This window comes from Orbicella faveolata, unplaced genomic scaffold (assembly GCF_042242905.1).
Source record: "Orbicella faveolata isolate gen_17 unplaced genomic scaffold, um_ofav_v1 contig_25, whole genome shotgun sequence".
Lineage (NCBI taxonomy): Eukaryota > Metazoa > Cnidaria > Anthozoa > Scleractinia > Merulinidae > Orbicella > Orbicella faveolata.
This window is the reverse complement of record NW_028301553.1, coordinates 17,947,501-17,975,253: the sequence shown is the minus strand read 5'-3', so window position 1 is coordinate 17,975,253 and position 27,753 is coordinate 17,947,501. Positions and strand designations below refer to the sequence as shown.

General features: G+C 42.3%; 1 protein-coding gene and 2 pseudogenes across 4 annotated transcripts in view; 2 read left to right on the top strand and 1 right to left on the bottom strand.

The window, feature by feature from the left end:
* The window catches only part of LOC110049638 (cysteine-rich motor neuron 1 protein-like), a 70,333-nt gene that overhangs the window by 34,460 nt on the left and 8,120 nt on the right, over positions 1–27,753 (bottom strand). For all 4 annotated transcript variants that reach the window (XM_020755442.2, XM_020755443.2, XM_020755444.2 and 1 more), the window contains exons 3-7: positions 19,857–20,072; positions 16,354–16,423; positions 11,737–11,942; positions 10,958–11,017; positions 55–240 (exon numbers count right to left, since the gene is read on the bottom strand). In XM_020755442.2, coding sequence (XP_020611101.2) covers positions 55–240; positions 10,958–11,017; positions 11,737–11,942; positions 16,354–16,423; positions 19,857–20,072 — 738 coding nt within the window. The remainder of the gene's footprint in view (positions 1–54; positions 241–10,957; positions 11,018–11,736; positions 11,943–16,353; positions 16,424–19,856; positions 20,073–27,753) is intronic.
* LOC149109225 (uncharacterized) lies at positions 2,914–3,615 on the top strand (annotated as a pseudogene).
* Positions 22,773–23,715, top strand: LOC149109224 (uncharacterized; annotated as a pseudogene).

Sequence of the window (27,753 nt, the reverse complement as noted above, 5' to 3'; positions counted from 1 at the left end):
AATTTCGAGCCCTGTGGTTGTTATAGCCATTGATACCTATAAGTATAACCTTACTTCTATTATGTTGCATGCAGACAATCTTGCAGGCTGGTTTGGTGTAAAAGTTATTGGCATTTCCTTCACATCCACCATAGACAAAAACCATACATTTCCCCTTTTCTTTATTGTAATACCAACGACGATATGCAGCTCTGCATGGGCCTTCAAGAGGTGGTACCAAACACTGTGCAGGCACTTGACCTAAACGTTAATAGAAAAATATTTTAATATTTACATTGTGCTGACATTTCCTACCAATGTTTTAATTATACAATATCACCCATGTATATTTAATGCACTACCTCTCCAATCATACATCAATTTTGCACTTATCATATTGACTAAATTCACATTCTCTATATCTGTAAACTCTAATCATGATATTTATTTATGCATTAAATAAAAAAAAAAAAATTAAAGTGGTGGACCCTCACCATATGCCATATACCATAATCCATAAGCAAAAGAAATACCATTATTACATGGCTTGCTCTGTGAGTGGGCAAGATAAACCAATTTCAGCGTTGTGATTGGCTACCTGAGCAAGCAAGGTGGCATGCCTGCTTGGGATTACAAGCTGCGTCCCCCAAGAAAAATTTGTTTTTTATCCCATATAATAAATCCTAAGCTTATTTGGTCAAGATTTAGCGCATATTAATAGAGCAGGAGGTCTGTATAGGAGAGTCTTGACCAAGGTCATGAGTATAGACCGTACGCAATGAGGTCCGTACACACAACCGAGGTCAAGTTATTTCCACACTTAAGTTACCTCCAACACTTCTAGGACCTCCACCATCATGGCCCTAGTTTGTTACCTCTCTTTGAAAGCCCCCATTCCTAGACATAAACATAGACATAGCCAGTTGTCTTGGACAATTCTGTTCAAGGGGAAAAGGCGCTATCAGGTTAACACTATGTTACGCACCAACCTGTGACACAAGGCCAGACCAAAACGACAGGAACTCCATGCTCTACAGTTTGCAATAAGTGTGTGGGTTCTTTAAACATTCCTGCTAACCATGTAACACTGAAGATGCAGTAGTAAGGGCCTATGGTTTATAGTCCTTATCCGAGAGGACTTCAACGTCTAACCATTTGCAGATGTAATTACAAAGGTAGCACATTCTACTCAGTTACTTTTTAAGACCCTGAGTGTTGGTCCAGTCTGGGGCCTACCAGGTATCTTATCCTCCCCTGGCCAGTAAAAGGAAACCTTAATCATATAGTTGATGTATGTTGCCAGTTTTGGCATTTCAATCAACAAGGTCCCATGTTGATCCAAATCAGAACCAAATTCCGCAGTAACTCTTCCAAGTCTGTGACCTGTTTTACCAGAGGGGAGCACCCAGGACAATCACCCTCTCCTTCTGCCTCTATCTTAACAAAAAGTCAAGAAAAAATGATACCTTTCTGCACATCATGCAGACACCTTCCACTACTCATTCAGTCATCCACTCTCTTCACATCAAAGGTTTCTCAGGCCTCTCAGCTGGCTGTCTCCAACAGCAATGGGTGCTTAGGGTATCAAATGTCATCAGGCCTTAAGGCCTCCAAAATGCCAACCTTTCACTGGAGACCTTATACAAGTTATCTTGAAATCTCTACACCCATAACACCAAGAGCATATTATGCTTTGAGCTGAATGCTGTCTGAGTTTCTGATTTTCTGCAAGCTGGCAAATTCACCTTAAACTGTTTTTTTGACTCAGCTGTCCATTTTTTGGAGCTGGAAGTGGCAAGCTACCTGCTCCTTGGATATCATACTCCATGCTCTCTTTGTCTCCATTCAGACAGCAGCCCTCTGACCCACAATGGATTGCATTCCAGTATTCAGTGCTTTCTTTAGCAAAAATCTGGGGTGTCTTCACTGGCTACATCTTTCGTATCAGAACGCAACAACAGCAGTAAGATTTAAGGTAGATGGTCTAGTGATGCTTATCAAATCTATATTTGCACCCCTATTGGCACTATCCTAAAAATCTCCAACCAACTTCCCTAACAGGTATACCTTATCTTAAACCTCACTTTGGGTGCCTTGGGACCTGGCTAGGCTCAGGGCTTTCCTCAGGCATGAGCCTTTCTTTCTTCCAACCTAAGCTGATGCCAGGTTCAGAGAATCCCTCGCCTTGAAATGGGGTCAAAAGGGTGGGTTGTAGGGATTTGCCTGCCAAGGGGCTTCTATCTAGCGGCTATCTCAGTGGAAGCCCCTAGATGTCCCATCATTAAATGTAGTCAAAATGAATATTTAACCAAATTAACAACAACAGTCAGCAGTCCTTCATCAGCCCCTTTTCAGTCAGGGGTCTGGCTGTTACGAAAAATTGTCTAAGTCAATTTCTAGAACAATCTAGAACCGGAAGTCATTCAGCCATGACCAATTTGTATAAGAACATTCCAGAACATTCTAATCCTTATGTAATTACTCAGATTAGAAACTGTGTCAAACTACTTAATTTAGCTTGTAATAGAAGTTTCTAGAACTTTAAGCCTCATGTATATTAGAGCGAGCGTTTCTTCTGTGATGGAAATTGATTCAAATTTGAACAAGCTTAGTGCTTTAAATTCGCGAAGTTATCTTACGGAAATAAATTAGTTTGTTGCTGTTACCGGCGATCCTGAGTTCTGTCTGGAAACAACCCTGCTCTACAACGATACTCATAACATTGGGAGCCTGTCCGGGAGAGCAGAAATTTGTTTGCTGGACTACCGTAACCAGGAAAGGTACAGGACAAGTGTGGGAGAGTGGATTTGGTGTTCTGTGTGAACCGATTTCGTGTAAAAGAAGGTTTCGCTGTTATCCTGTGTGGACATTTCTAGACTGTGTGTCATACGCTGTTATCCTGTGTGGACATTTCCAGACTGTGTGTCATATGATATGGTGAAGTTTATTGAGTTAGGCAAAACGTTTGCCCTGGAAGGAGCTGAGTTGCTTGCATTTGTACGTAAAGAGGAAGAACGAGAGGAGAAACGCAGAGAGGAAGAATGAGAGGAGAAGCGTAGAGAAGAAGAACGAGAGGAGAAGCGTAGAGAGGAAGAACGAGAGGAGAAGCGTAGAGAGGAGGAACGAGAGGAGAAATGCAGGAGAGAAGAAGAGGAAGAAGAGAGATTGAGGATAGCAGAAGAGGAGAAAGTGGAGAGAAGTAGAAGGCAAGATGAGGAGAGGGAAGCGCGACAACAAGAGCGAGAAATAAGAAAACTTCAAATGGAGGCTGAGCTTCAGAGACAGAAAGTGAAAATCAAAGAAGCCCAGAGAAGACATGAGTTAGAAATGAAACGTTTAGAGTTGGAACAGACCCATCAGGGGCCCGGTGCTCAAGCACCTAATAAAGAAGACAGAGCGAAAGCTCCTAAACTTCCCTCTTTTGTAGATGGAAAAGATGACTTGGATGCTTATCTTCAGCGATTTGAGAGATTTGCAACTACCGCAAAATGGGATAAAGCTGGATGGGCTACCAAGCTGAGTGCTTTACTCTCAGGCCGAGCGCTAGATGTTTATTCCCACCTTTCAGAAGAAGCAGCCTCAGATTATGACAAGATGAAGATACCTCTTATGAAAAGGTATGATCTTACAGAGTGAAAAAAGAGCTCGTCTCGGAAGGACAGTACACAGGTGACTTTAACTGTATGTTGCTGGTTGACAATACTGTGAGGAAGGTACCAATTGCTCGGATCACATAGACACCCCTTACCTGTCTGGGGAAGTTGACGTGCAGTGCCTTCCTGATGCGATCTATGACTTGATAATCGGTAATGTACCAGGCGCCCAACCAGCAGACGACCCAGACCCCAACTGGCAAGAGGCATGTGTGGTCACAACCCGAAGTCAAGCTAGGAAGGACGGAAAGCATACGCCGCTTAAAGTTGCAAGCAGTTCAAAGAATGCAGTTGTAGATAGAAATGAGCTGGTAAGATTGCAGCGCGAAGATAAAAGCCTGGAGAAGTAATGGGACCGAAGAGACATTAAAGTGAAAGGAGAGCAGGAGGTGAGCTTTGAAGAAAAGGATGGTGTGTTGTACAGAAGTTACAAGCATCCCCATGTAAATGGCGGTAAACCGATTAGGCAAGTGATGGTACCAACGCCTTTGCGACGTCAACTGATGGAATTAGCTCACGAATCTATTATGGGAGGTCATATGGGTGTCAAGAAAACCACTGACAAGATCCAGAAAGCATTCTACTGGCCAGGTATTCAAGGTGACATTTCCAGACACTGCAAGTCGTGTGACATTTGCCAGAAGACGGTAAATAAAGGATCAGTTCCCAAGGTGCCACTACAGAAGATGCCATTAATCCACATGCCTTTCAAACGGGTATCCATTGACCTCATTGGCCCGATAAGTCCACCTAGTGAAGCAGGTCACCGATATATCCTCACATTCGTGGACTATGCTACGCACTACCCCGAAGCGGTTCCTCTGAAGAATATTGACACCGAGACGGTAGCTGAGGCCTTAGTTGATATGTTCAGCCGTCTAGGAATTCCAGAAGAGATTCTAAGTGACTTAGGCACACAGTTCGTGTCTGACTGCATGAAAGAAGTTGCACGCCTTCTGAGTATTAAGCAGTTAACGACCACACACCCTACCATCCTATGTGCAATGGAATGACGCAAAAGTTCAACGGAACTCTGAAGATCACACTAAAGAGATTGTGCAGTGAGCAGCCAAGACTGTGGCATCGCTACATCAACCCACTCCTGTTTGCCTACCGTGAGGTTGCCCAGGAATTTACAGGATTCCCTTCATTTGAACTTCTTTAGGGGAGAGCTGTAAGAGGTCTCATGTACATTCTCAAAGAGCCGTGGACAAAAGAAGTAGAGGCTCCGGAGGTGAAGAATAGCTACCAGTATGTCTTTGAGTTACGAGAAAAGCTGGAGGACACCTTGAAAATTGCCCATGAAGAATTGCAGAAAGCCCAGCAGAAAGGAAAACACTACTATGACCGCAAGACCAAAGTGGGAAAGTTTCAGCCAGGAGATAAGGTCCTTGTGTTGCTGCCGACTGATCATAACAAGTTGCTGATGCAGTGGAAAGGTCCCTATGAAGTTAGTGCTGTAGTAGGTATCAACGATTACAAGGTGAGAGTGAAAGACAAGCTGAAGGTCTACCATGCTAACCTTTTAAAGGTGTACATCGAGCAAGAAGAGAAACTTGGAGAGGCTGCAGCTACAGTGTCTAGCAGTGGTGAGCTGAGTGAACTAGAATTGGATCCAGATGATGATGATACTGGCTTCCTAGAGATTGGTGGATATGTGGCGAAGGAATCCACTGCAGATGAAAAGACTGGCCCTGGCCTTAACGAAACTGAGCGAGCAGAATTTCTAGACTTGGCGCAAGAGTTTTCAAGCCTATTCACCGAGGCTCCTGGAACCACGAACCTTGTGCAGCATCACATCAACCTCACATCCAATGAGCCCGTCAGGTCTAAGCCGTACCCTGTCCCGTATAGTACGAGGGAATCTCTGAAGAACGATATACATGACATGATGAAGATGGGAGTTATCAGAGAGTCTAATTCTCCCTACGCCTCCCTGGTGGTGGTTGTAAAGAAAAAAGATGGTAGCAACAGAGTGTATGTGGACTACCGAAAGCTCAACAAGCTAACCGTCTTCGATCCCGAACCCATGCCAGCAGCTGTTGACTTGCTTTAGAAGGTCAATGGAGACAAGTTCTTTTCGAAGATCGATCTTAGCAAAGGATACTGGCAAGTTACAATACCGGAAATAGATATTCCTAAGACGGCCTTTGTTACCCCAGATGGTTCCTGAGTTTCTGAAGATCCCTTTCGGCATGGTGAATTCTGCGGCTATGCTGAAGCGTGGAATGAAGAAATTGCTCAAAGGCATGAAGAATGTCGAGTTTTCCTGGGATGATATCCTGGTCCACACCTGTACATGGGAGGAGCACTTAAGATCCTCCGAGAGCTGTTTAGGTGCTTAGCTCAAGCCAGCATGACGATTAGACTGAGCAAGTGTATCTTTGGTGTTGACAGCATTGATTTCCTCAGCCATCAATTGCAGCAGGGTTTAATTGGTCTCCATGAGGATAATGTCGTCAAAATCAGAAAAGCTCTGAGACCAACAACCAAGAAGCAGGTTTGTTCCGTTATGGGACTGGCAGGATATTACCGAGATTTCATCCCAAACTTCGCCGCTGTTGCAGCTTCCCTTTCTGACCTTACACGAAAGGGTCAACCAAGTTAAGTGGAGTGGGGTGACGCCCAGGAGAAAGCCTATCAAACCATCAAGATCCTTCTCACTAGTGATCCAATCTTGTGATTACCGGATCCTGAAAAGACCTTTGTTCTCAAAACGGACGCTTCAGACTATGGGATCGGTGCAGTTCTGATGCAAGACCATGGGGGCAAATTGTTTCCTATCTGTTACGCAAGTAAGAAGTTGAGTGACGCAGAGCTTAATTATTCTACGATAGAGAAAGAGTGCCTGGCAGTCACGTGGGGTATCAAGAGATTCCATATGCATCTGTATGGTGTGCACTTTGTAATACAGACCGATCACGAGCCTCTTAAGTATATGAACAGTGCAAAGTTCACTAACAACCGGTTGATGCGGTGGACTATGTTCTTACAGAGTTACAATATGAAAGTAGAAGCTATTAAGGGATCAGACAACGTGGGAGCTGATTACCTAAGTCGTGTGCTGGAGTAAGCTTATTGCTGGAAGAAGTGTATACTGCCTATCCACATAGACGATTTTTCGTTGTTATGCAGAAATTTTGTAAATTTCTTCTCAAAGAGGGGGTTATGTTACGAAAAATTGTCTAAGTCAATTTCTAGAACAATCTAGAACTGGAAGTCATTCAGCCGTGACCAATTTGTATAAGAACATTCCAGAACATTCTAATCCTTATGTAATTACTCAGATTAGAAACTGTGTCAAACTACTTAATTTAGCTTGTAATAGAAGTTTCTAGAACTTTAAGCCTCATGTATATTAGAGCGAGCATTTCTTCTGTGAGGGAAATTGATTCAAATTTGAACAAGCTTAGTGCTGTAAATTCACGAAGTTATCTTACAGAAATAAATTAGTTTGTTGCTGTTACCGGCGATCCTGAGTTCTGTCTGGAAACAACCCTGCTCTACAACGATACTCGTAACACTGGCTCTCCTGTGTAGACTTGCATAGCATGACACCAATATGTTGTAGCATGGCACTATATTCTTAGTTCAAAAAAAAAAAAACAATGCATATTGCATAATCAAACACTTCAATTTGCAAGGACTGCAAATTCAAGAGCTTGTTTAAGGTGATGTTACCCAAAGCTGATTTTTATCACCGATTTTTAATGCAACATTGTTGCATTAATAATCAGTATCGCGCAACATGGCCCTCAGCTAGGGCATCTATTAATGCTACGTTTCCTTGTGACAACATGTTGCAGGTGTTTCAGAATTAAACCCTCAGCAAAACAAGACAAAGGCAAGACTCCCCAAGCTTGAAGTAAAGAAATTTAACAGGACGATTTTGGGATGCTCTTGAAAGCACCATTGACCAAAATGAAAGCCTCACAGCTGTCAAGAAATTCGCTTTCTTGCAAAGTTTAGTAATTGAACGAGCCAGATCAACCATTGTGGGATTCTCTTTGACATCAGCAAATTATATGGCTGGAGTTATGTTTTGAAGAAAAAGTATGGAAAGGAAATTGCCATACAGTGAGCCCCTATGAATGATTAGCTAAATTTAGCACCAGTGTTTAACAACAAGGATACAGCATATTTGAGGAAATTATATGTTGCGGGTCTCATTTTAAATCAGAGGTCTTAAGGCTCTCAGAGTGAACAAAAACACCTTTGCAGCTGTGGTGGTTCCCGCTGTTTTACAAAAATTGCCTGAAACATATCGCCTGTCCATCAGGAGGGGTGCCAAGTTTCTCAACTGCTCAATGGAGGAGTTGCTAAATGCGTTTTTAAGGTTGGAAGTGAGGGAACAGTTGGAACTGGGGGAAGACCACTACTACAGCCCCAGGTGGAAATATGCAAAACAGGAAGGACAGCAACACATTTCACACAAAGCAGGAAATAGAGAACTGCACATCTTTTCTTAGAAGACATACATCTGAGAATTGTAAGAAAGTGGGAGCCGTTATGTGCATGTAAGAAAATTGTAGTTAAGTTTGCCACCGCTAGTCCCAGTAGTTTTCACATGGGTGTGGGAGATCATGTAGCCCCACAGACTGACCATGCAGTCACCTCTGGGGAGGATCAGCCACAAAGGGTTAGAGTTTTGTTTGATGCTGGCAACCATCATTCATTTGTCACAGCAAGAGTTGCTTTGCTTGCGTGGCTTTCTGTTGCCAGGCAATACTAGCTTGCAATAAGTACATTTGGGCAATGTTCAAGGAATATGAAGCTAAGGGATGTCGTCCAAGTCAAAGTGGGTCTCACAGTGGGGGGACACGTTCATTAATATGGAGGCATATGTAGTTCCAGAAATAGCTAGTATACCAAATACTCACATGGAATTAGCTAAATCTGATTTCCCCAAATTGAAAGGGCTATGATTCTCTGATGTGAATAAGGGAAGCGATGAGATGGTTATAGAAGTACTAATCGGGGCAGACTTATTGTAGCATTTTCAAAAAGGTGTACAATCAGGGGCAAGTTTCACGAACCTGTTGCTGTGGAAAGAGAGTTGGGGTGCAGGACCCCTGAAAGGCCATGACACATGCAGTGATGTACACTTTGTCCACATAAATTTCATTGCAAGCTTTCTTGACGAGCAAGAAAATGTAGAAGATGTTCAAACAATTATGGGATCTGGAGACACCAGAAATTAGAGAGATTACTGACCAGGTTCTTGAGTCATTTGAAAATAGCATCTCATTCAATGGGACCAGATACTCTGTCTGCTTGCCTTGGAAGGAGCATTTTCCCGAACTTCCCAGTAATTATGGAACCAGTTTGTGTCGTCGTAAAACTCAGATGTGAAGACTAGGGAAGGATCCTGAGATTCTCAAAGAGTATGCGGACATCATAGAAGAGCAGCTATGAGGTGGGGTGATAGAAAAGATAGCAGAGTTGGAAAAGGCCCCCAGGATTCATTACTTGCGTCACCAAGCAGTTTTTGGCAAGGATTCCACTACTACCAAGGCAAGAGTGGTATATGATGCTTCTTTGAAAGACAGTAAGAGTGTCGCATGTTGGAATGATTGTTTGCACATTGAACCCTCTCTGACCCTCTTGCTTTATAACATTTTGCCTCAATTCAGGGAAAATAGAGTGGTCCTGATAGGGGATACTGAAAAGGCCATTTTAAATGTGGAAGTTGGCCCACAGGATGGAGATTGCCTGCACTTCTTGTGGGTGGAGAAACCCCTTGATTTGTCTCAAGTTGTTGCTTACAGGTTTTGCAGAGTTGTATTTGGACTGAATGTATCCCCTTTTTTACTGAATGCCACGTCATAATGTCAAACAGTATGAAATATCTGACCCAAGGTTTGTAGCAAAGTTGTTGAATTCCTTCTGAGTTGATAATTCTGTCAGTGACATCATGGGCAGGCATAGAGTTATACCAGTAGACTCAGCAGAAGTCTATGACTCCATGGGACTAATCAGTCCAGTAACAGTGAGTGGCACAGTGATATTCCAAGAGACCTGTATCAAAAGTGCAGTTGGGACAAGAGCTAGGGGAGGGGTAAAGAAGGGTGTGGAAGATTGGATTAAAAGCCTAATTGACTGTTAGAGGATTGATATATTGCACAAATGTTAACTTCAAAGAAGAGAGTGGTGCCCTTGAAAGAGCTGTCAATACCATTGAGCGTATGGCAGCACTAACACTAGTGAAGCTTATGTTCAATGTTAAAGGTGCATTTGCCTCTCAACAGAGTGAGAGGCAAAGGTGTAATGCACTTTCTGTTAAATTAACCCACTTGACAGGCAAAACTTGTTAACATAGATGCTTTCTGTGGTCAATGCAGTGTCCACAAGAGTGAGGTTTGACTGTTTCATAATTGCAGCAAGAAAAGTAATTTTACTTACACATGGCAAATGGGTAAGCTTGAAGATGAATTGGTATGTCCCTGTTGTTTACTGTCAAGTTTATAGAACTGTGATAAAATATGTCTGGAATGTTTATTGTGTCGTAACGAATTACAAGCCACAGAACACCACAGAAACCACAGGGAGATGGGGATTTACTGGTTTTTAGTTTTCGCTTCGTCCCAAGATGCAACCTTGTCTTAAGATATTACTGAAAGTCTAAATAACTGCTATTCCTTAATATGGAGAGCCACATCCAGTATACAGTACAAGCCAATGCAACAGCTACTCAAGCGACACCATGGTCAATTTGGCATGCATTAGCTTCTGGTAACATAAACCTTGCTTTCAACTTTGGTGGAACTATACTAGCTGTCACTTGATTTACTTTGGCAAACCATCTGGTTTGGTGACCGAAAGACACTGAAAAGATTTCTGACAATATAAATTCAAATGTTTGTTAATGTTGGAATGATGTGGTTAACAGTAAACACCCCAATTTTCGCTATTCCTTCCCAAATAAATTTGACCTCAATTGACATATTACAGAAATTTATAGCAAGATTTGCATTTTCAATAATATTCTTCATTGCGTCTTGCCTCATCCACATCAATCATTCACCAATCTATCATGCTGGTGCATTGTATTAGCTTGTGAAAATAGTTTTTTGTGTGTTAAAAATCACCCAAACCCTCTTCCCTAGAGTTTAAATAAGATGGGACAGTAATTATCTAACTTCCTGTCTAACAAAGACAGAGGATGTATTTTAAAACACAACATATTTGTTTCATGACCAATGGGTTTATCCCTTTTCTGTGGTTTCTGTGGTGTCTGAAGATCTCACTTGTGATTGGTTATAACACAGTGAACATTCCAGACATATTTTAGTTGGCCACAGGTTTAAGTTTTACTGTAAGATCACCTTCTAATTGTGAAGTTGGTGACACTGATCCAGTCAAAGAAGCACTCCCTCCTTCAATATCTAAAAAAGCAAGATCCTGACAATTAGACATAAGGTGTTAATTTTGAAGAAGATCATTTTGTAATAATGCCATTCCTTTGATTAGTATTTGCAGTGTTTATATGACAATCTTCAAGTCTCTATACATGCACTCAGTCAAACTCCCCAAAGGTTTACTGTTAATATGCATTCTTGTGTGTATAAACAAATCTTTCAGGAAGGTTTTAATTTACCTCTCATAGATAGGATATGCAAAATTGAAAAAACACATATTCAAATTATTTCAGACTGGTCTCTTCACATGGGGCATGCCCCAAGACCCCCTAGAATGAGGAGCCAAACAACCCCTAGCTTGTTGACACAGTTGACTACACTACTCAAACCAGCTGCCAACGTGAAATTTTGTTGAAACCCCTAATACTACTGTTACACAAACACCTAATGGGAACCAGTCCTGGCTTACAAATTTGGCATTAAAACTACAATTTTTCTTATGCAATATCAAACATTTCAGACAGTTATGCATGCAAGGTCTCATGAACTTTAAGTCAAGTGAGGTCTAAGTTTTCTAAAGGTGCTAGTTTTTTATGTCTAACTACCATTCTATTACAGTCTTATAGTATTGTAGTTTTTAGTTTTTGAGGCTTTCTAATGTGGGACAACTTGTAATAATATATAGCAACACTACATAATCTTAATACAGATTTAAATTTGTAGTTTCATCACTTGTGTCAACATACTTGTTGGATGTTCAGGTGTGCACACAGCTACTTCTGGAATATTGGCCTCTGGGATTCCTGGAATCTGAACTTTGCACCAATAGCCTTTAGGACAGTCTGACTGAAGTGTTCTGCCCAAAGAATCCACAGCAACTGAGCAACTTCTTGACTTTGGCTGTTGGCATGGAGCTGTAGTACGACATTTCCATTCTCCATGAAAACATGTGCTATCAAATAAAACAGGCAAAATCATTTGGGGATCTAAGCGTTTTTCTGCTTCATTTTGAACAATATTAAGCAATTATAGGTTATAAGTGGTAAGACACAAGCAATGCCAAACCTTGGGGTAAGTCGCTACACAGACTTAATTGAACCATAAGGAGTGACCCAGTTTATTGGCAAATAACAAATGAAATTCTTTCTCCAAGGGAGGGAGGGTGGGAAATTTTAAGACTAAATTGTTACAAACTGTGTACTCTTGAGCAAGCTGCCAGGGTAATGCCCTGTGACAGCATATTGAGATTTATATGGCAAGACAGTGTCTCAAAGTTCAACCAATAGGTACAGCTGTACTATGAACTAAATAGACGCAACGTGGTGAGCTTGTTAGCAATGAATGGGGCTAATAAATGTATGGGCCAATCGAGGAGGTGATATTTCACTAGAGTACACGGTGAGATAGAGACTAAAATACAGACATGAATAGTGTTTGTGCTCACTGCTGGAAAAAGGGAACGTTCATTCATGAACTGAGCATATGCATTGAGTATTGTACTACTGTTTATCCTACTGGATTGTGTGACAAACAAAAACAGCTATTGTAGCCCTCAAGGGGTGTCATTTTCTATTAACTGCATTTTACCAACCAGTAAAAGTGTTATTAATGTCACTATTCCGCTATTCAAACTAAGTGTAGAATGTAACGCAACCAGGTAAAAGGTAACACAACAAAATACGCAAACAACATGGCATAATTGAGGGGGACACAGCCCTGTGGCAGATTTGATGCGACTTCATGATAGGTGCACAAACTAAAAGCCCCACTTATTCACCCACTAACGTGGGAATAGAACAAGAGTATTGGCAGAGCCTTTCTTATCTCCAGCACAGACTGGATCAGACAAGATAAAGGCCAGGATATGAGATGGCAAGATACAAGCAATGCCAAAGCTTGGGGAAAGTCGCTACGCAGACTTAACCACTACAGATCCATGCAAGGCTTGCATCCCCCCAAAGCAAGGCCACAACTAAAGAAAATTGACCGAGACACTAGCCATTTTTGGAGCGACAGAAAGTAACACGGATTCTGGAGTGCGTATATAAATCTGGTAACAATCTGACTACCAGCAACCTAACACCTCAATTAACCAGTCTGGTAGGCCTGCAAATATGGCAGTGCATGCCACCTATATGAAAACTGTGACCCTTAAGGCTCTTGGCTTCTTGCAGAATCCTGAGGTAAGTGTGTGACAGAGAACTGGGTGTGGCAACAACCCAACTGGAAATGTAACAATGGCCCCGAACATGGTTTGGCTAGGAGAAAACATTGTTGCATTGGTGAGACAGGGCACAACAAAGAAGGACGACAGGCAATGATGAGGGATTGGCCCTGCCCTAGAACTATCTGTTTTTGAAGACTTGAGGGCAACAAGCAAGCCCTGTGGGCAGGCCAGACAGGGACAAAAAGTAACACATTCCTTGGTAAGACTAAACTTAGAACTGAAACTGTGTACCCCTGAATGGGTAAACTTGCTGCACCTACGAAAGGCAGCCCATATCATGGAGAAATCCCTTGGCCCCAGCCAACTAAGAAAGAGGGAGCAAATAGCTAATAGTGCACCCGGAGTGACTGGTTGTCTCCATATACGAGGAGACCTTTGATAACAGAGAATTCCCCTTAAAATTTTTTTTAGGAGGAGCTGTGCCCTCAAGGGGTCTTTGTAGCCAGAAATAATGCAGAGATTGCACACAGCTGCTAAATAAGTCTTAATTGTACCATGGCAAACTGTCCAGGCCAAATAGGAAGCAAAAGAGAAAAGAGCTCTCTCTGAAGCTGGGAGAATGTCACCTGTCGGTGTTGTTAGTCTGTTCTTGAGACAAAACTGAATGAAACACTTCTCCCCACAGGTGTACGTGCGGTTCATGTTTCACGCCAAGGCCCAGTTGGCATACTTAACAATTTCATCTTTCAGAGGGTCATGAAGGAAGGCAGGATGGTGCAGGGGGTCTGGCCAGCACCAGGAGTGAGTTCCCTGAATCACTGAACCTGAAAACAGGACAGGGCATCAGCTATCTCGTTGTTCGCCCAGGGAACGTGATGAGCCCTAACCATGAAATCATGCCTCATAGAAATAAGTACCAAGAAACAAACCAGATCCATGACCCTAGGGGCTTTGGAATGACCCAAGTTAATAACACCAACAACACTCTGATTATCACACCAGAGTTGAAGGCGTTTGCCAGAAAAGTGCGGGTACAACAGTGCACAGGCAACAATAATATGGAAGAGTTCTTGCTATTCAATACTTGCCCTTTTTGTCCTGTTAATGAGTAAATGAGAGAGCCACCTGCCCTGGAACCATTTACCATTGAAAAAGCTTCCAGACCCAATTGTACTAGCTGCATCGGCATATAGCTGCAGGTCAGGGGAAGAGGTAACAAAGGAATCAAGGAAGAAAGATTGCCCATTCCATTCAGCAAGAAATTCTTTCCACATTTGGATATCCCTGGAAAATTCCTTGTTCAAGTCTGTTTTGGCCATAAAACTCCCAGGATCCAGAGACCGCAGTATGGTGATCACGTCATCGACACAAGCATACTGCAATGAATAATGGTCCTTTGGGATGTGGCCGTTTATACTATCCCCTTCAGGGTAAAATGATACATAGTACATCATTCAACAGAGTGCTTTTTTGGGACTACGTGTATGGGATGACACTGCAAGTTAGGTAGGGGCAAGGAGGGAAAGGGACCTGCAATTCTCTCCAACTAAACTTCCTTATTTAAGTTCCCAGAAATGACGTCAAGATGTTGAGAGGCTGATATCAAATTACACAACACCTGTGTTTTGTGGGGTCAAAGTTACCAATGTGAGTACCATACCAGAGGACATTGATTAAATTGTTAACAAAAGGGCTATTAGAGTGATTAAGTGATTCAAGTGCTAATTTATCTACATTAAGCAGGGTGGATACTGTAGGGTTGTAGTCCAGCTGGCACTGCTCCACATTATTTCTTGCTGTGATTGCTGCGGTTGGCTGGTCTGTTGATGCTTCCAGACTGTTTGGGACCAGAGCAGTTGAACTGGGCATGGTTACCTGAGCCACAGCAATGGCAACTGTGCAGAAAATGGCAGGAATGGGGTTGACAGCCAGATTGTTTGTTGTAGTCAAAGCAGACAAGGGCTTGGTGGTGAGGTTTTCTGCTTGGGTCCTGGTTGGGATGATCTCCACCTGATGGTACAGGCTAGAGCACACAGAACAAGGTGGCTTAGCTAGGCCAGAGAAGGTGATTGTCCAGAGTTCACGATTGATTTTTTCCCAGGCTTTTGAAAGGTCGTAGGCAACGTGGTGTCTCAACTGTTCGTCGTAGGTAACCCAGGCTAGGCCCTTAAACCTATTGACTGCTTTGCTGATAGTTTGTTGGTATTGGATTAATTCTAAGGCACACGTATGAGACTGTGACGATCATTAGCACGTAGACAGTACAAGCGTGTGTCAATCACTGGCTTTCTCCTTTTAACCAGAGTTAGCGGGGACCGCTGGGAGCCTGGGGATGAGTCCTCATGGTGTGACTGCAGGGCAGGGGCCTGAGAGCGACATGCAAAGTTGGGCAGTAACAAATAAAAGTCAATATACTCACCACGGAGTATTTTGTCTTTAAGGCTTTTTTCCAGAGGATGATGCAGGCCCAGAGGAATTGCTGTGTTCAGAGTGCGAGGACTAGGAGCATGAAGATTGTCCAAGAAATGTGCTTGGGCCTCCTGATTGTTAAAGACCTGCAAAACTTCGTTAACCGAGGTCAACAGGGTCTCCTGGATGTCCGACATCTGAGCGGGCAAAAACACTGTATCCTGGAAGACTTGTGGCTCAAAGTCCTCAAACAGTTCTTGGACAGCTGAGTCAATGTCTGACCGTCCTTCTTCGTCGGAACTGAGGTTCTCCGTATCAGTCTGTTCTGTTAGGACATTGGGCTGCAGACGCGGTCGTACGTTTGAAGCTGAAGGTTTGTTTTTGTGCACCTGTCCACAGTTTGGTACTACTGTTTATGCTACTGGATTGCATGATGAATGAAAACAGCCTAACCCTCAAGGGGTGTCATGTTCCATTAACTGCATTTTACCAACCGGTAAAAGCGTTGGTAAACTGATTCTTAATTGATGTACATGTAAGCTTATTAATTAAATAACAGCTGCATACCTGTATGCAAACAAACAAATTTTGCTTCTGTGTTTGTATGTTTTAATCCATTTTTCTGCAGTCCTTGATATTCATCTCTGAAAATTATGCTAAAACAATTATTCACCTCAGGCTCAGTGAGCATTGGTGAATAGTCATCTTGACTTGGTCTCGGTGAATATTCACCAATTTTCACTGGGTCTGAGGCGAATAATTGTTAAATAGCACTATATCAACTTACCACTGTTCGCATGAGTTTTTTCGTGTTCTTTTCTCACCAAATGAGTATGTCTTTGTACCATCAAAACACTCTACAAATAAGAACATATGATATAATTATTTAAATGAATAAATTCATTTCAATCACACTGGTTTTGAAAACAGAGGCCTTCGACTTCTCCTCTTTTTGAAAACTATGATTGGCAATAACAGATTACTTAAAAAAAAAATCAGTTGATTCAAATGAAATGACCGCATAATGTTCATCAAAAATGCATAGCACAACTTTTCACAAACCAGGCCGGAAGGACCTTTAATTCATCAGCTGAGATTTTATAAATGTAAGGCCCAACAATTCTTTCAAAACAATCAATAAAGACATGCATTTGGGCTGAAATAATGTTGTCAAATCCCCAATGTAGAGAGAGGTTGCTGGTGGTTGTAGAGACAGAGCATGATGTGAGGAAATCTAAGACCCCAAAGGTCTGATGTAATAGATCAAGTAATAATTATCCTATTTGATCCTTGATCAAAATACAGTTATTTAACAATCAATGAAGACACGCATTTGTGCTGAAATATTGTTGTTTAATAAGAATCAAAGCCCAAAATAGCCCAAAATGCAATAGAACCTTTGTGAAAAAAAAAATTTAAAAAAAGGTGAAAAGAAGAAATCTAATAAAGCTTGCATAAAAGATTAATGTCCCGAAATTGCATACAAAACTGTGCACTGTTCAGTTAAGTTGTGTTGAAAATAAACCTGCCACCATGACATTTGCAACCTGGGTCCTGGGTGCAGAACACCAGTGGGAGAGCCAGGTATGCACAGATTGGCAGTCAGCTTGTAGCTTTATGAGGTGCTCTAGAATGCCACAGTGGAAGGCAAACATTGCACAACCATGACAAAAGCTGTGAGGAGATTAGTGAGAAGGATTGAGGACACTGATTGAGATAAGGCATTTTAGGCAGTGACTTAAGGTGGAGAAGGTGATAGGATGGCAGCCAAACGTGGCTGAAAGGCACAACAAAGTGCTGCTGATGAAGCTGGGATTAGCGTAAAGAAGTTTAGGACGGCAGACGAGGGAAAGAGCATGGAACCTAGAATGCTGGAAAGCAGAACAAGGAGGACGCCCTCCTTGTCTTGTAGAGTTTTCTTCCAACAAATGCGAAGAAATGCTCTGGACACAGTGAACTCAACCCCTTGGTGAGTAACATGGTGGCCAAGGTCAAAGGAAGTGGTCGGGGTGACTGTCAAATTTGATTTGCAAAGGAAAGAAAAGAAAGCGGTGCACAATAATCCCCAAATTATGGAGTAAAAAGGAAGGTTGGTATCCAGATGACACTGTATTTTCAGGAGTATAGTGGGTGTGATAGGACATTTCTGGTGGGTTGCTGTTCCTAAGAGATGTTTTAAACAAACATCTGAGAGGAAAAACATCTGAGAGGAAAAGCCATGTGAGCAATGGGGGTGTGCCCAGTCAGCTCCTTGAATTGGGTTTCATGAAAGGTGCTGTCCAAAGGGTTCGTGAAAAGCCTATTGGTGTCAAAGTGATAGATAATGATAGACAAGAGTTACGGGATGCTAATGTTGTGACCAGAACAGGGAAGGATGGGTCCCAAGAATGGGGCGAGGATGTATTCAATGTTGAAACAGCCACCAGTGCCAGTGTTGCCAGCATCAGTGGAGATGTGCCAGGGATCATTGTAGAGTGGCGGGAAATGGCACCATCTGCCAAGGTCTGACTTGCCGTCAGAAACAAAGCAGCGGCAAGAGTCCTGGTAAGTGTGAAGTGTGTTGAAAAGGTTGACAACTTGAAAATGGTGAACACAGGTTGTAATGAAGGACAATCCCCTAGCACTGATTGTAAGTCATGGCGTGAAATGCAAGGGAGAGAAATTACTGAGGAACAATGAAGGAGGAGCTCTTGATGGTGTTCTGGTGTGATGACATGGATATGGTGAGGGTGTCCAGGTGGATACCAAGGAAGACCATAGCAGTGGTCGGTGGACAGTCCTTATCTAGGGATGATTGAAGACCGAGGGAGAGGAAAAGGTCACCAAGAGCATTGAGGGCTGTGGTGGACTTGTCTGGAGTCTCTGCACCACTGAAATTGTCGATATAATTGGTACAGCTCTATTAGAGAGTGTGGAACAAGTAGGTCACAGCATTGACACATCATGGCTGAAGAACAAAGACCAAAAGGCAGAGCTAAGTCAAAGTACATGTATGGGTAATCTTGGTGATGATAACCTTGCAGGTGAAGGTCACAAGGGTTGATACAGTGTTGATGGTAAGCCCGACTTACTGGTAAGTCCATCTTGAAGAGGTGCAAATCAGTCCCTTAAAGACAGATGATGTGGATGCATGCACTGATACCATAGGGTAACCATAAAGTGAAGGGCTCATTGAGGTAGGTGTCAGAAGGGATACCACTGTTGACAGACTGGAGCCGTGGAGGAAACTAATATCAAGAATGATGCAGGGTTTTCCACAATGGATGTGGGCAATTTGAAGTGGACTGCTGACCATGTCAGTGCAGAACAGGTTTGTTATGAATGGACCGCAGGTGGCATCTAGGAGGCACTCCAGGGCTCAAATTAACTTTTTTTCAATAATTAAGGAGCCAACTGACCGGGAGACTCATCCCAAAATTTTGGTTGCCAGATCTTAATTTTAGGTCACTGTTTTTTTTTCCACTGATTTTTTTCTTCTTCAGTATTTTCTTGATGCACGATGATCAACATAATTCTACATTTAGGTACAAAGAAGCATATACAACAGTAAAATTAATGGAAGAACAGATAAAAACAACATTACCAAACAAAAGAAAATCAATGTGAAAGCAGCTTTCACAGAAGTGCAGGATACACTGTGCTGTTGCAATCATCATGCAACCAAGTGTGTTAGCTACGTGCCGTGATTAGAATGGGCCTAACACTCTGATCACAATGTTTTGTTCACTATACACCAGGTCAATTTTAAAGCATAGGACAAATGTTTCAAAGTGAAAATGTCAAAGGTTGCAGGGTACATGCAAATGTAGAAGAGGAAGGCAAAAGAAACCAAACACAAGACAAACTGCCTGCAATTTACTGTGGCATCACAGTTGAAGTTGAAAAAATTAATATCCAACTGATCCGTTATTTCAATACATTAGACTCTGACATGGGCACCAGGTAAGCAAATTGAAAGGAATTACATGCACTTCACTGCAGCGAACACTTTCCTGCTATTTTTTTTATAATGCCAAAAAAAATAGCCATTAAATTAATTAAACTTGCTGCAAGATTATGTACTTGTTATTTAATTTACTTAATTAGCTATCACATATATCATCCTTACTAACAATGGTACATCAGCTTACTGATATATTATCAATGCAAGACTATAAATCTATAAATAAATCTCTTACCAACAAGAATTAATTGTAAGTGAAAAAAATCTTTTGTAAATAAATAGAAAAACAGTAGCAAATAATGATTTCATAATTTGTGAAAACAGAATCACAGGGACTTTCAGCTTACTTTTACAAGGTCCTGCCATGACTCCTATGGTTTTAGCAGAAGCACACTCCTCTTTGTGCAGTTCACACTCATTGTTGAATTGCTTTCCATTAGAGTATCCACATACTGGCTTATGCTTGTAACCACTACAAGCTTGAGGGCAGGTGCAGAAAGGAAAACCATCATTCCCTTTAGTACAAACCTTGCGAAAGCCACACTTTTTTCCCTTGCAAACAGCTGAAAAGTAAATGAATCAACCTGATGTATTGAAATCAAAACTATGACACACATATGCACCCTGCTTTGTTTAGCTCATGTATGCTCCAATTATTGCCCTTAAATTAAAGTACAGTCAAACCTCTCTACAGAAAAATTCGAAAGTGGCCATTATAGAGAGGCGGCCATTATGGGGAGGTAGGGGTGTAAAATGACACCTGTTTTTTTCCTGGGGTACAACATTTTTATAATAATAATTTCTTATTGTAGCATGAAAATACCTAACACAATCAAAATATATCAGTAAAATAGAAAACAAACAGAAGCAGAGACCAACTATGCGTGGTACGGATCAAGTTTTGGTAATGGTTTACAATATAAAATGGGGTTTTGTATACACCATTCATCAGTCGTTGATTAACTGGCTGTTGTGGAGAGGTTATTTTTGCAGTTGGGATGCACTTTAGTGGACGTTGCTGCTGTGGATAGGTGGCCGTTGTAGCTATAGAGAGGTTAAAATAAGAGTAAATGTTTGGACCATCTGCCGGGATGAAAAAAAGTGGCCACTGTAGAGAGGTGGCAGTTGTAGGGTGGTGGCGGTTAGCAGAGGCTTGACTGTATTACACCTGTAACCTCTAATTAACAACACCTGAGCTATGCTGTAACATGCATGCAAGTCTCATGTGCAAGTGGATCTTGCAAGAGACTCCTTCTATCAAGCAAGGAATTTTTTACTCATGCACAGTATGGCACATGAGTTGTAAAATGGGCTCCATTTCTAAGTTTGGTGTCATATTTGTACATGCAAATTTATGCAAGCAAAAAATTACCATACTCCTTGGAGCTCCATCCACCATATTGGATTCTTCAAGGTGTCAATTTTTTGCAAATGTTGAGCTTCTCCCAATTTGATACGGTGTGAAAGTACCTATCAGTACTTTAGTTCGTTGTTAAGATTCTGAACTGGCCTGTGAGCAGGCATGAACATCGAGAAAGTGTTTCTGGAGAGGTAAGCCATTGCTTATGTCGATCGCCATGTGACATGACATGGCAAGTCTCAAATGTATTAGGGTTTTGGAGATTCAGGGACATATTATGAAGAATCATTTACTTAGAACGTCTTCTGTATACTTTATCCTTTAGTCAAATAATGCTTCCTGTTTGTGTAAATGGACGTGTTTGACAAAATGGGCAGGTATTTGGCCAGGTTCAATATATCAATATTCTAGCATGGCTCTGAGGCTTTCACGACAAAATTACAAATTTTTCAAGTTTCTTTTGTCCCTCAATTCCCAAAAGAGACACGGTTACAAAGAAAACAATTTAAAAGAGAAGTAAATGCTATAACGTGATGTTTTGGCAGAACTTATCTTGTTGCCATTTACAAATGCAGATTAAAGACGTTCAGTTCAGATATATACTTAAGCTTAGGTGTTAAGAAGGAATCTATCAAAAGTTTGAGTAACAAGTGGACAAAAACACTTTACCAAGATCATTTACATTGTATTGGAAACTTCTGTGTGACTGTTTTAAATATCTTCTCAAAAGAAATCATTTCTAACAACACTGAATGTACAAAACAAATTTTGAAGTTAATATGTGAAACACTTGAAAGTACAGGTCAAATGAAACTGATGATAAAATTTTACCTGTGTTTTACCAGACAATTTCTCTGAACTTTGAAATTTACTTTCTCGAGTTCCCATGAGAAAGTGTTTCTATTGTTATTTCAGACAACTGTTTGTATCTTTAGCTTTTAGAAAATGCAAAACGGACTGTAATACACTTAACGTTATTCTGCTACAAGGTTACTAAATGGAGTAGTATAAGAAGGTCCCAAGTGTCCTAGCCAAGCCCCTTTTTCAAAATGGCTGCCAATAAAAGTTCGAGAAATTGTGACGTCATCAAAATTTCACCACTTTGGGCCTGGGGGCTCAAAGTGGTGAAGATGACGCCATCCTCAAAATCACGTCAGCAGGGTGGAATTCGTCAGCGATTTGTCAGCGATTTGTCAGTGGTGAGGTAAGTGAAGTGTGATTGAGGGGGTGTTCAGTGCACTTAGCTCACGCATTCAGTGCGCTTAGCTGTTACCAAAACTTGGTCAAGATGGCAACCCATAGTGTAGGTTGATACTTGGCCAACAGATGCTGTGAGTACACATTATCTGAAATTTACATAGTAATTAAGACAACGAAAAATTGACATTTTTATTCCGTCACTAGTTTATAGTCGAAAACTAGGTGCAAAATTGCAACTGAACAGGAGTGTAACAATGTTTATTTATGCATGATTAGCGCCAGGCCCTGGGCATGGGTTTGTCACTAAAGCCCCGTATGTTGCTCGCATCTTCATTGTACACTCAACAAAGACTTCAATAAATAGTGTTGTGTTTATCTGGAACTTCTGTGCCCTTTATCATTGGAGCTGTTTCTTTGGACAATGTTACATGGTGTCAGAAGTGGAGACGCATCGCCTCTTTCTGCTGTCGTTGACGAACTGGCCGCAAGTCCACGAGAACGTGAGTTATTGGAAGATCTGTTTTAAACCACGTGGCGAATTGATCGATTGAGCCGATTTGCAAGATTTAATTTGACATTTCTGGACTCAACTGCAAGTTGTGAAAGCGTCTACTTGGCTTCTACCGACAGAAAAAATTACTGCGGGTTGTTTTTTTGTTTTCTGAGGAAATTTCTCCGCGAAAGAATCTTCGCCCGATGAAACATGCCACTGAAGCCCAAAGTCGAAAGCGGCGCAACGGCCCAGGCATCTGGAACTCTCGAGCAGCCAAGACTAGTACAAATCCCAATAAATATTCCATTACCGTCAAAATTAGAGCTCAGCAGCAACCTAGCGACTAACTGGAAGAAATTTCACAGAGCCTGGAATAATTATGAGATCGCTGGACGGCTTACAGATCCTGAGCATCCTGATGTAAATAAATCGCTTAGAACCGCCCCTCTACTCACCTGTATCGGGTCCAATGTTCTAGATGTCTACAATGGTTTAGACTTTGAAAGCGAAGAACAGAAAAATGATATCGACGTCATTCTCCAAAAGCTACAGAGCTACTGCACTGGAGAGACCAATGAGATTTATGAGAGATATAAATTCAACAAGAGAGACCAAGAGCTGAACGAATCCGTGGACATTTACGTCACAGCACTTCGGACTTTGGCAAAAACGTGCAACTTTGGCATTTTGGAGGATAGCCTCATCAGAGATCGGATTGTCATTGGTGTAAAAGACAATCAAGCCCGCAAGAAGCTTCTTCAGGTATCCAAACTCACCTTGAAAGACTGTATTGACATTTTGTAGGTCGTACAAAACTACAAGCCAGCAACTGAAGGAAATTAATCAAGAGGAAGTCCATGCTCTACAACTGTCCCGTGACAAGAAGCCTGATCCCACTATTGAGAGAGAGAATCAATGCAAATTCTGTACCAAAACACATGCTTGGAACAAATTGAAGTGCCCAGCATGGGGCAAGACCTGCTCATCTTGTGGCATGCGAAACCACTTTGCCGTTCTGTGCAAAGCAAAGACCCCTGCGAAGGCCAAACCACCTGTCAAGTTTCCACCTTCTAGGTGCAACCACAAGCCTGTATACGCAGTGGAGGACTCAGACTCTGACGAATATGTTGCTAGTGTAGATGTGAAGGAGTGAGTGTGTGCTGTCGAGAATCAGTATCGAAAGGATAAACTATTTGCTACCATGGTACTTAATGACCAACAAGTGCAATTTCAGCTGGATACTGGGGCCACGGTGAACATTCTACCAGAAGAAACATTCAAACAGCCATATGGAGAAGACAGTGTGCCCCTTCTAGACAACACAGAAGTAACCCTCATCATGTACAACAAAACAGAGAAGCCCCTTGGCAAGAAACGAGTCAGAGTTGTGAATCCAAAAAAGGGCAAGAAATACAGCGTGGAGTTTGTAGTGGTGAAGGGCAACTGCAAGCCGCTGCTGGGTCTGCGAGTTAGCGAGCAAATGAATCTCATCTCAGTGATTAACGAAAACATCTTATCAGTTCAGACACAGGCGTCATTACAGAACAAAGCCAGAGACTTACCTACTCTAACAAAAGAGTGCATATTGAAAGAGTTTGCAGACGTATTCAATGGGGATGGCAAGCTAGAGGGTGACCTACACCTTGAGATTGACCCAACAGCACCACCAGTACAACTTCCCACAAGAAAAGTGCCAATCACAATCAAAGAGAAGCTTAGAGAAGAGCAAGACCGCTTGGAAACCCGTAACATTGTCACCCCAGTGAATGTCCCCACCGCCTGGATATCTGCAACTGTCATCACCATGAAGAAGAATGGCAACATCCGACTGTGCGTGGATCCCAAGCCACTCAACCTAGCCCCTAAACGAAATCATTATCCTCTACCAACAATTGAAGATGTGCTCCCCAACCACTCAAATGCAAGATGCTTCACAGTGTTAGATGCACAAAATGGGTTCTGGCATGTAACCCTCGATGAAGAAAGCAGTTATGCAACTACATTTGGTACTCCCTGGGGAAGGTATCAATGGCTAAGAATGCCATTTGGCATCTCACCTGCTCCTGAAGAATTCCAGCACAGACTTGACCAAGCACTGACGACATTCTTGTGTTTGGCTGTGGAGCAACAGATGAACAAGCTACAAGAGATCATGACAAGAACCTCACTGGACTCTTAGAACGGTGCAGGGACAAAGGCATAAAGCTAAACAGCGGGAAGTTACAGCTACGAAAAAAAGAAGTTTCTTATATGGGTCATGTGCTCTCTCCAGACGGGCTCAAGCCAGACGCCGAGAAAGTTAAAGCAGTCAGAGAGATGCTGGTACCGTCTGACAAACAGGGTGTCCAACGTTTCCTGGGAATGATGAATTACTTACAGAAGTTTGCTCCCAAGCTGTCAGAAATTATTACTCCACTTCGTGACCTCATCAAGAGTGACACAGAATTTCTCTGGGACGAACAAGTTCATGGTGTTGCCCTAAACGAAGCAAAGAGGATTATCTCTAGTACACTGGTCCTGAAGTATTTCAACCCAAACACAGAACCGGTCCTACAGTGTGATGCTTCCATGCATGGCCTGGGTGCATGTTTAATGCAGAACGTCCAACCTGTTGCATTTGCATCCAGATCCCTGACTCCCACAGAGGTTCAGTATGCCCAAATTGAGAAGGAACTGCTCGCCATAGTATTCGGCATGGAAAAGTTCAAAACTTACCTTTATGGTAGGAAAGTATTGGTGGAGACAGACCACAAGCCACTAGAAGCAATTTTCAAAAAGAGTCTTCTCAATGCCCCAAAGAGGCTACAGCGTATGCTGCTGAGGCTGCAAAGATACGAATTTGAAGTTACCTACAAAAGAGGAACTTTGCTTCTCATGGCCGACACCCTGAGCTGGGCTTAGTTGCCACACCAGGAATTCACTGGGGGTCAAGAAGACGTGCTCGCAGTCTCAGACACCAGGTCTCCGACAGAAAAAGAAGTAGAAGAGATCAAAATGCTTCACCATCTGCCAGTGAGAGAGGACACACTGCGTAGGATTCAAGAATGCACCCACGCAGATCTCGTTCTCAAGGCCCTCGCCAATGTGATCAAGCAAGGTTGGCCAGAAAGCAAGCCTCATTTACCCCAGAACTCCAAGACTACTTCCCATTCAAAGAAGAGCTCACTTTGCAGAATGGAGTTATCTTTAAAGTGCCTATGAAGTAAAAAATAATTGCTGCTGATTTGAAAGGCTTTTCAAAGTAAAGAAGAATGGCGTTTTCTTTTTTGGAATATCTTTTTTCGTTTTAGAGATATTCACGTTTTTGTACTCTAAGTGATGATATCATAGGTGGTTCCACTAAAACAGTTCAACACTCAATCAAGAATATCTCTAGAAATACTAAAGCAGTGTTCTTTAAACTTGGCACCAGAAATGTACATCACAAAAGAAACAAAATGACACCTGTCGTGCCGTCGCCATGACAACAGTTGCGCTGCTGGTCCTGTTTTAATTAAAACTAACCTTACCAGATTTTATCTTAAACAAGGATCATCCACTCCCAACAATCTAATGGGGAGAGTTAAGACAATGTCGGAATCATGTGTGTTCCAAGTAAGACTCTCTGTCTTTTTTCGAAGGGTTGTAAATTGGCATATTTGGTTTTTCACAGAAAGAGACTGGAGCCAAAAGTGTTGCCATGGCAGCAACACAGAAGGTGTCATTCTGTTTCTTTTGTGATGCACATTTGTGGTGCCAAGTTTGAAGAACACCGCTCCAATATTTCTAGAGATATTCTTGATTCAGTGTTTTACCGTTCAAGTGAAACCACCTATGACGTCATCACTTTCCTCATTTGCATAATGCAAAAACGTAAATATCTCTAGAACAAAAAAAGATATTCCAGAAAGGGAAACACCATTCTTCTTTACTTTGAAAAGCCTTTCAAATAAGCAGCAATTATTTTTTACTTCATAGGCACTTTAAAGGAAACCGTGTCGTCATACCGCTTGAAATGAGGGATGAGCTCAAGAGGAAACTGCACTCGAGTCACCTGGGAATTCAAGCATGTCAGAGACGAGCTCGTGAAGCCTTCTACTGGCCAGGAATGTACACAGAGATTGAAGAATACATATCTAAGTGTCCTGTCTGTAATACATATCAGCACAAACAGCAGAAAGAACCAATGATCCAACATCCAGTACCAGCCAGACCATGGCAGTTCATCACAGCCAACCTGTTCGAGTTCCAAGGCAAAGAATATCTCGTGACCACGGACTATTACTCCAACTTCTTTGAAGTTGACATGCTAAGTTCACAAACTTCCAGAGAAGTGATCGAAAAGCTGAAGTGTCAGATGGCAAGACATGGGATCCCACACACACTTAGGAGTGACAATGGTCCTCAATTTAGCTCTCAGGAATTTATGAAGTTTTCAGAGCTGTACGAATTTGATCATATCACTAGCTCACCTGCTTACTCGCAGTCTAATGGTAAGGCAGAGAACTGCGTGAAAACTGCCAAACTTATCATGCTGAAAGCTCTAGAAGCTAAAACTGATCCCTACTTGGGATTGCTTGATTTCCGCAACCCCCCTACTGAGGGATTGGGCACGTCCCCAGCACAGAGACTCTTTGGTCATCGAACAAAGACCCTCCTACCCACAGCTGGCAGTCTCCTAAACCAGGCTGATGCCGATGCAGGTAAAACAGCTCAGCTCCTGCAAGCTAGAAAAGACAGACAGTCTTTCTACTACAACAATGGCTCCAAAACACTCCAACCACTGGAAAAAGGAGATGCGTAGTTCGCACTCAACCTACCGGCACTAAGAAGGGTCAAAAGTGGACCCAAGCAACAGTAGAGGGGCCAGCAGGTGTGCGCTCGTACCAAGTAACTGCAGAGGATGGAAGGGTATATCAGAGGAATCATCGACATCTTTGCCTGTCAGCAGAGACTCCAAGACCACCCCTTTCCGACGCAGACACAGACAACCCTGAACCTGAACCACTTCAGGCTAGACAGTTTCCACCAGAACCTGATGTGCCTCAAGCAGTGGTCGAGCCATCGCCAGGACCAACTTCCCAAGACGATGTGGTGCGAGCCGCTAGTCCAATGAAATGCAGTTCCAGTGGGAGAGGCCTCTGCAGACCAGCATATCTCAATGATTATGCCAGTTGACATTATAACTTTGCTTGATTCAGACTTTATGAAC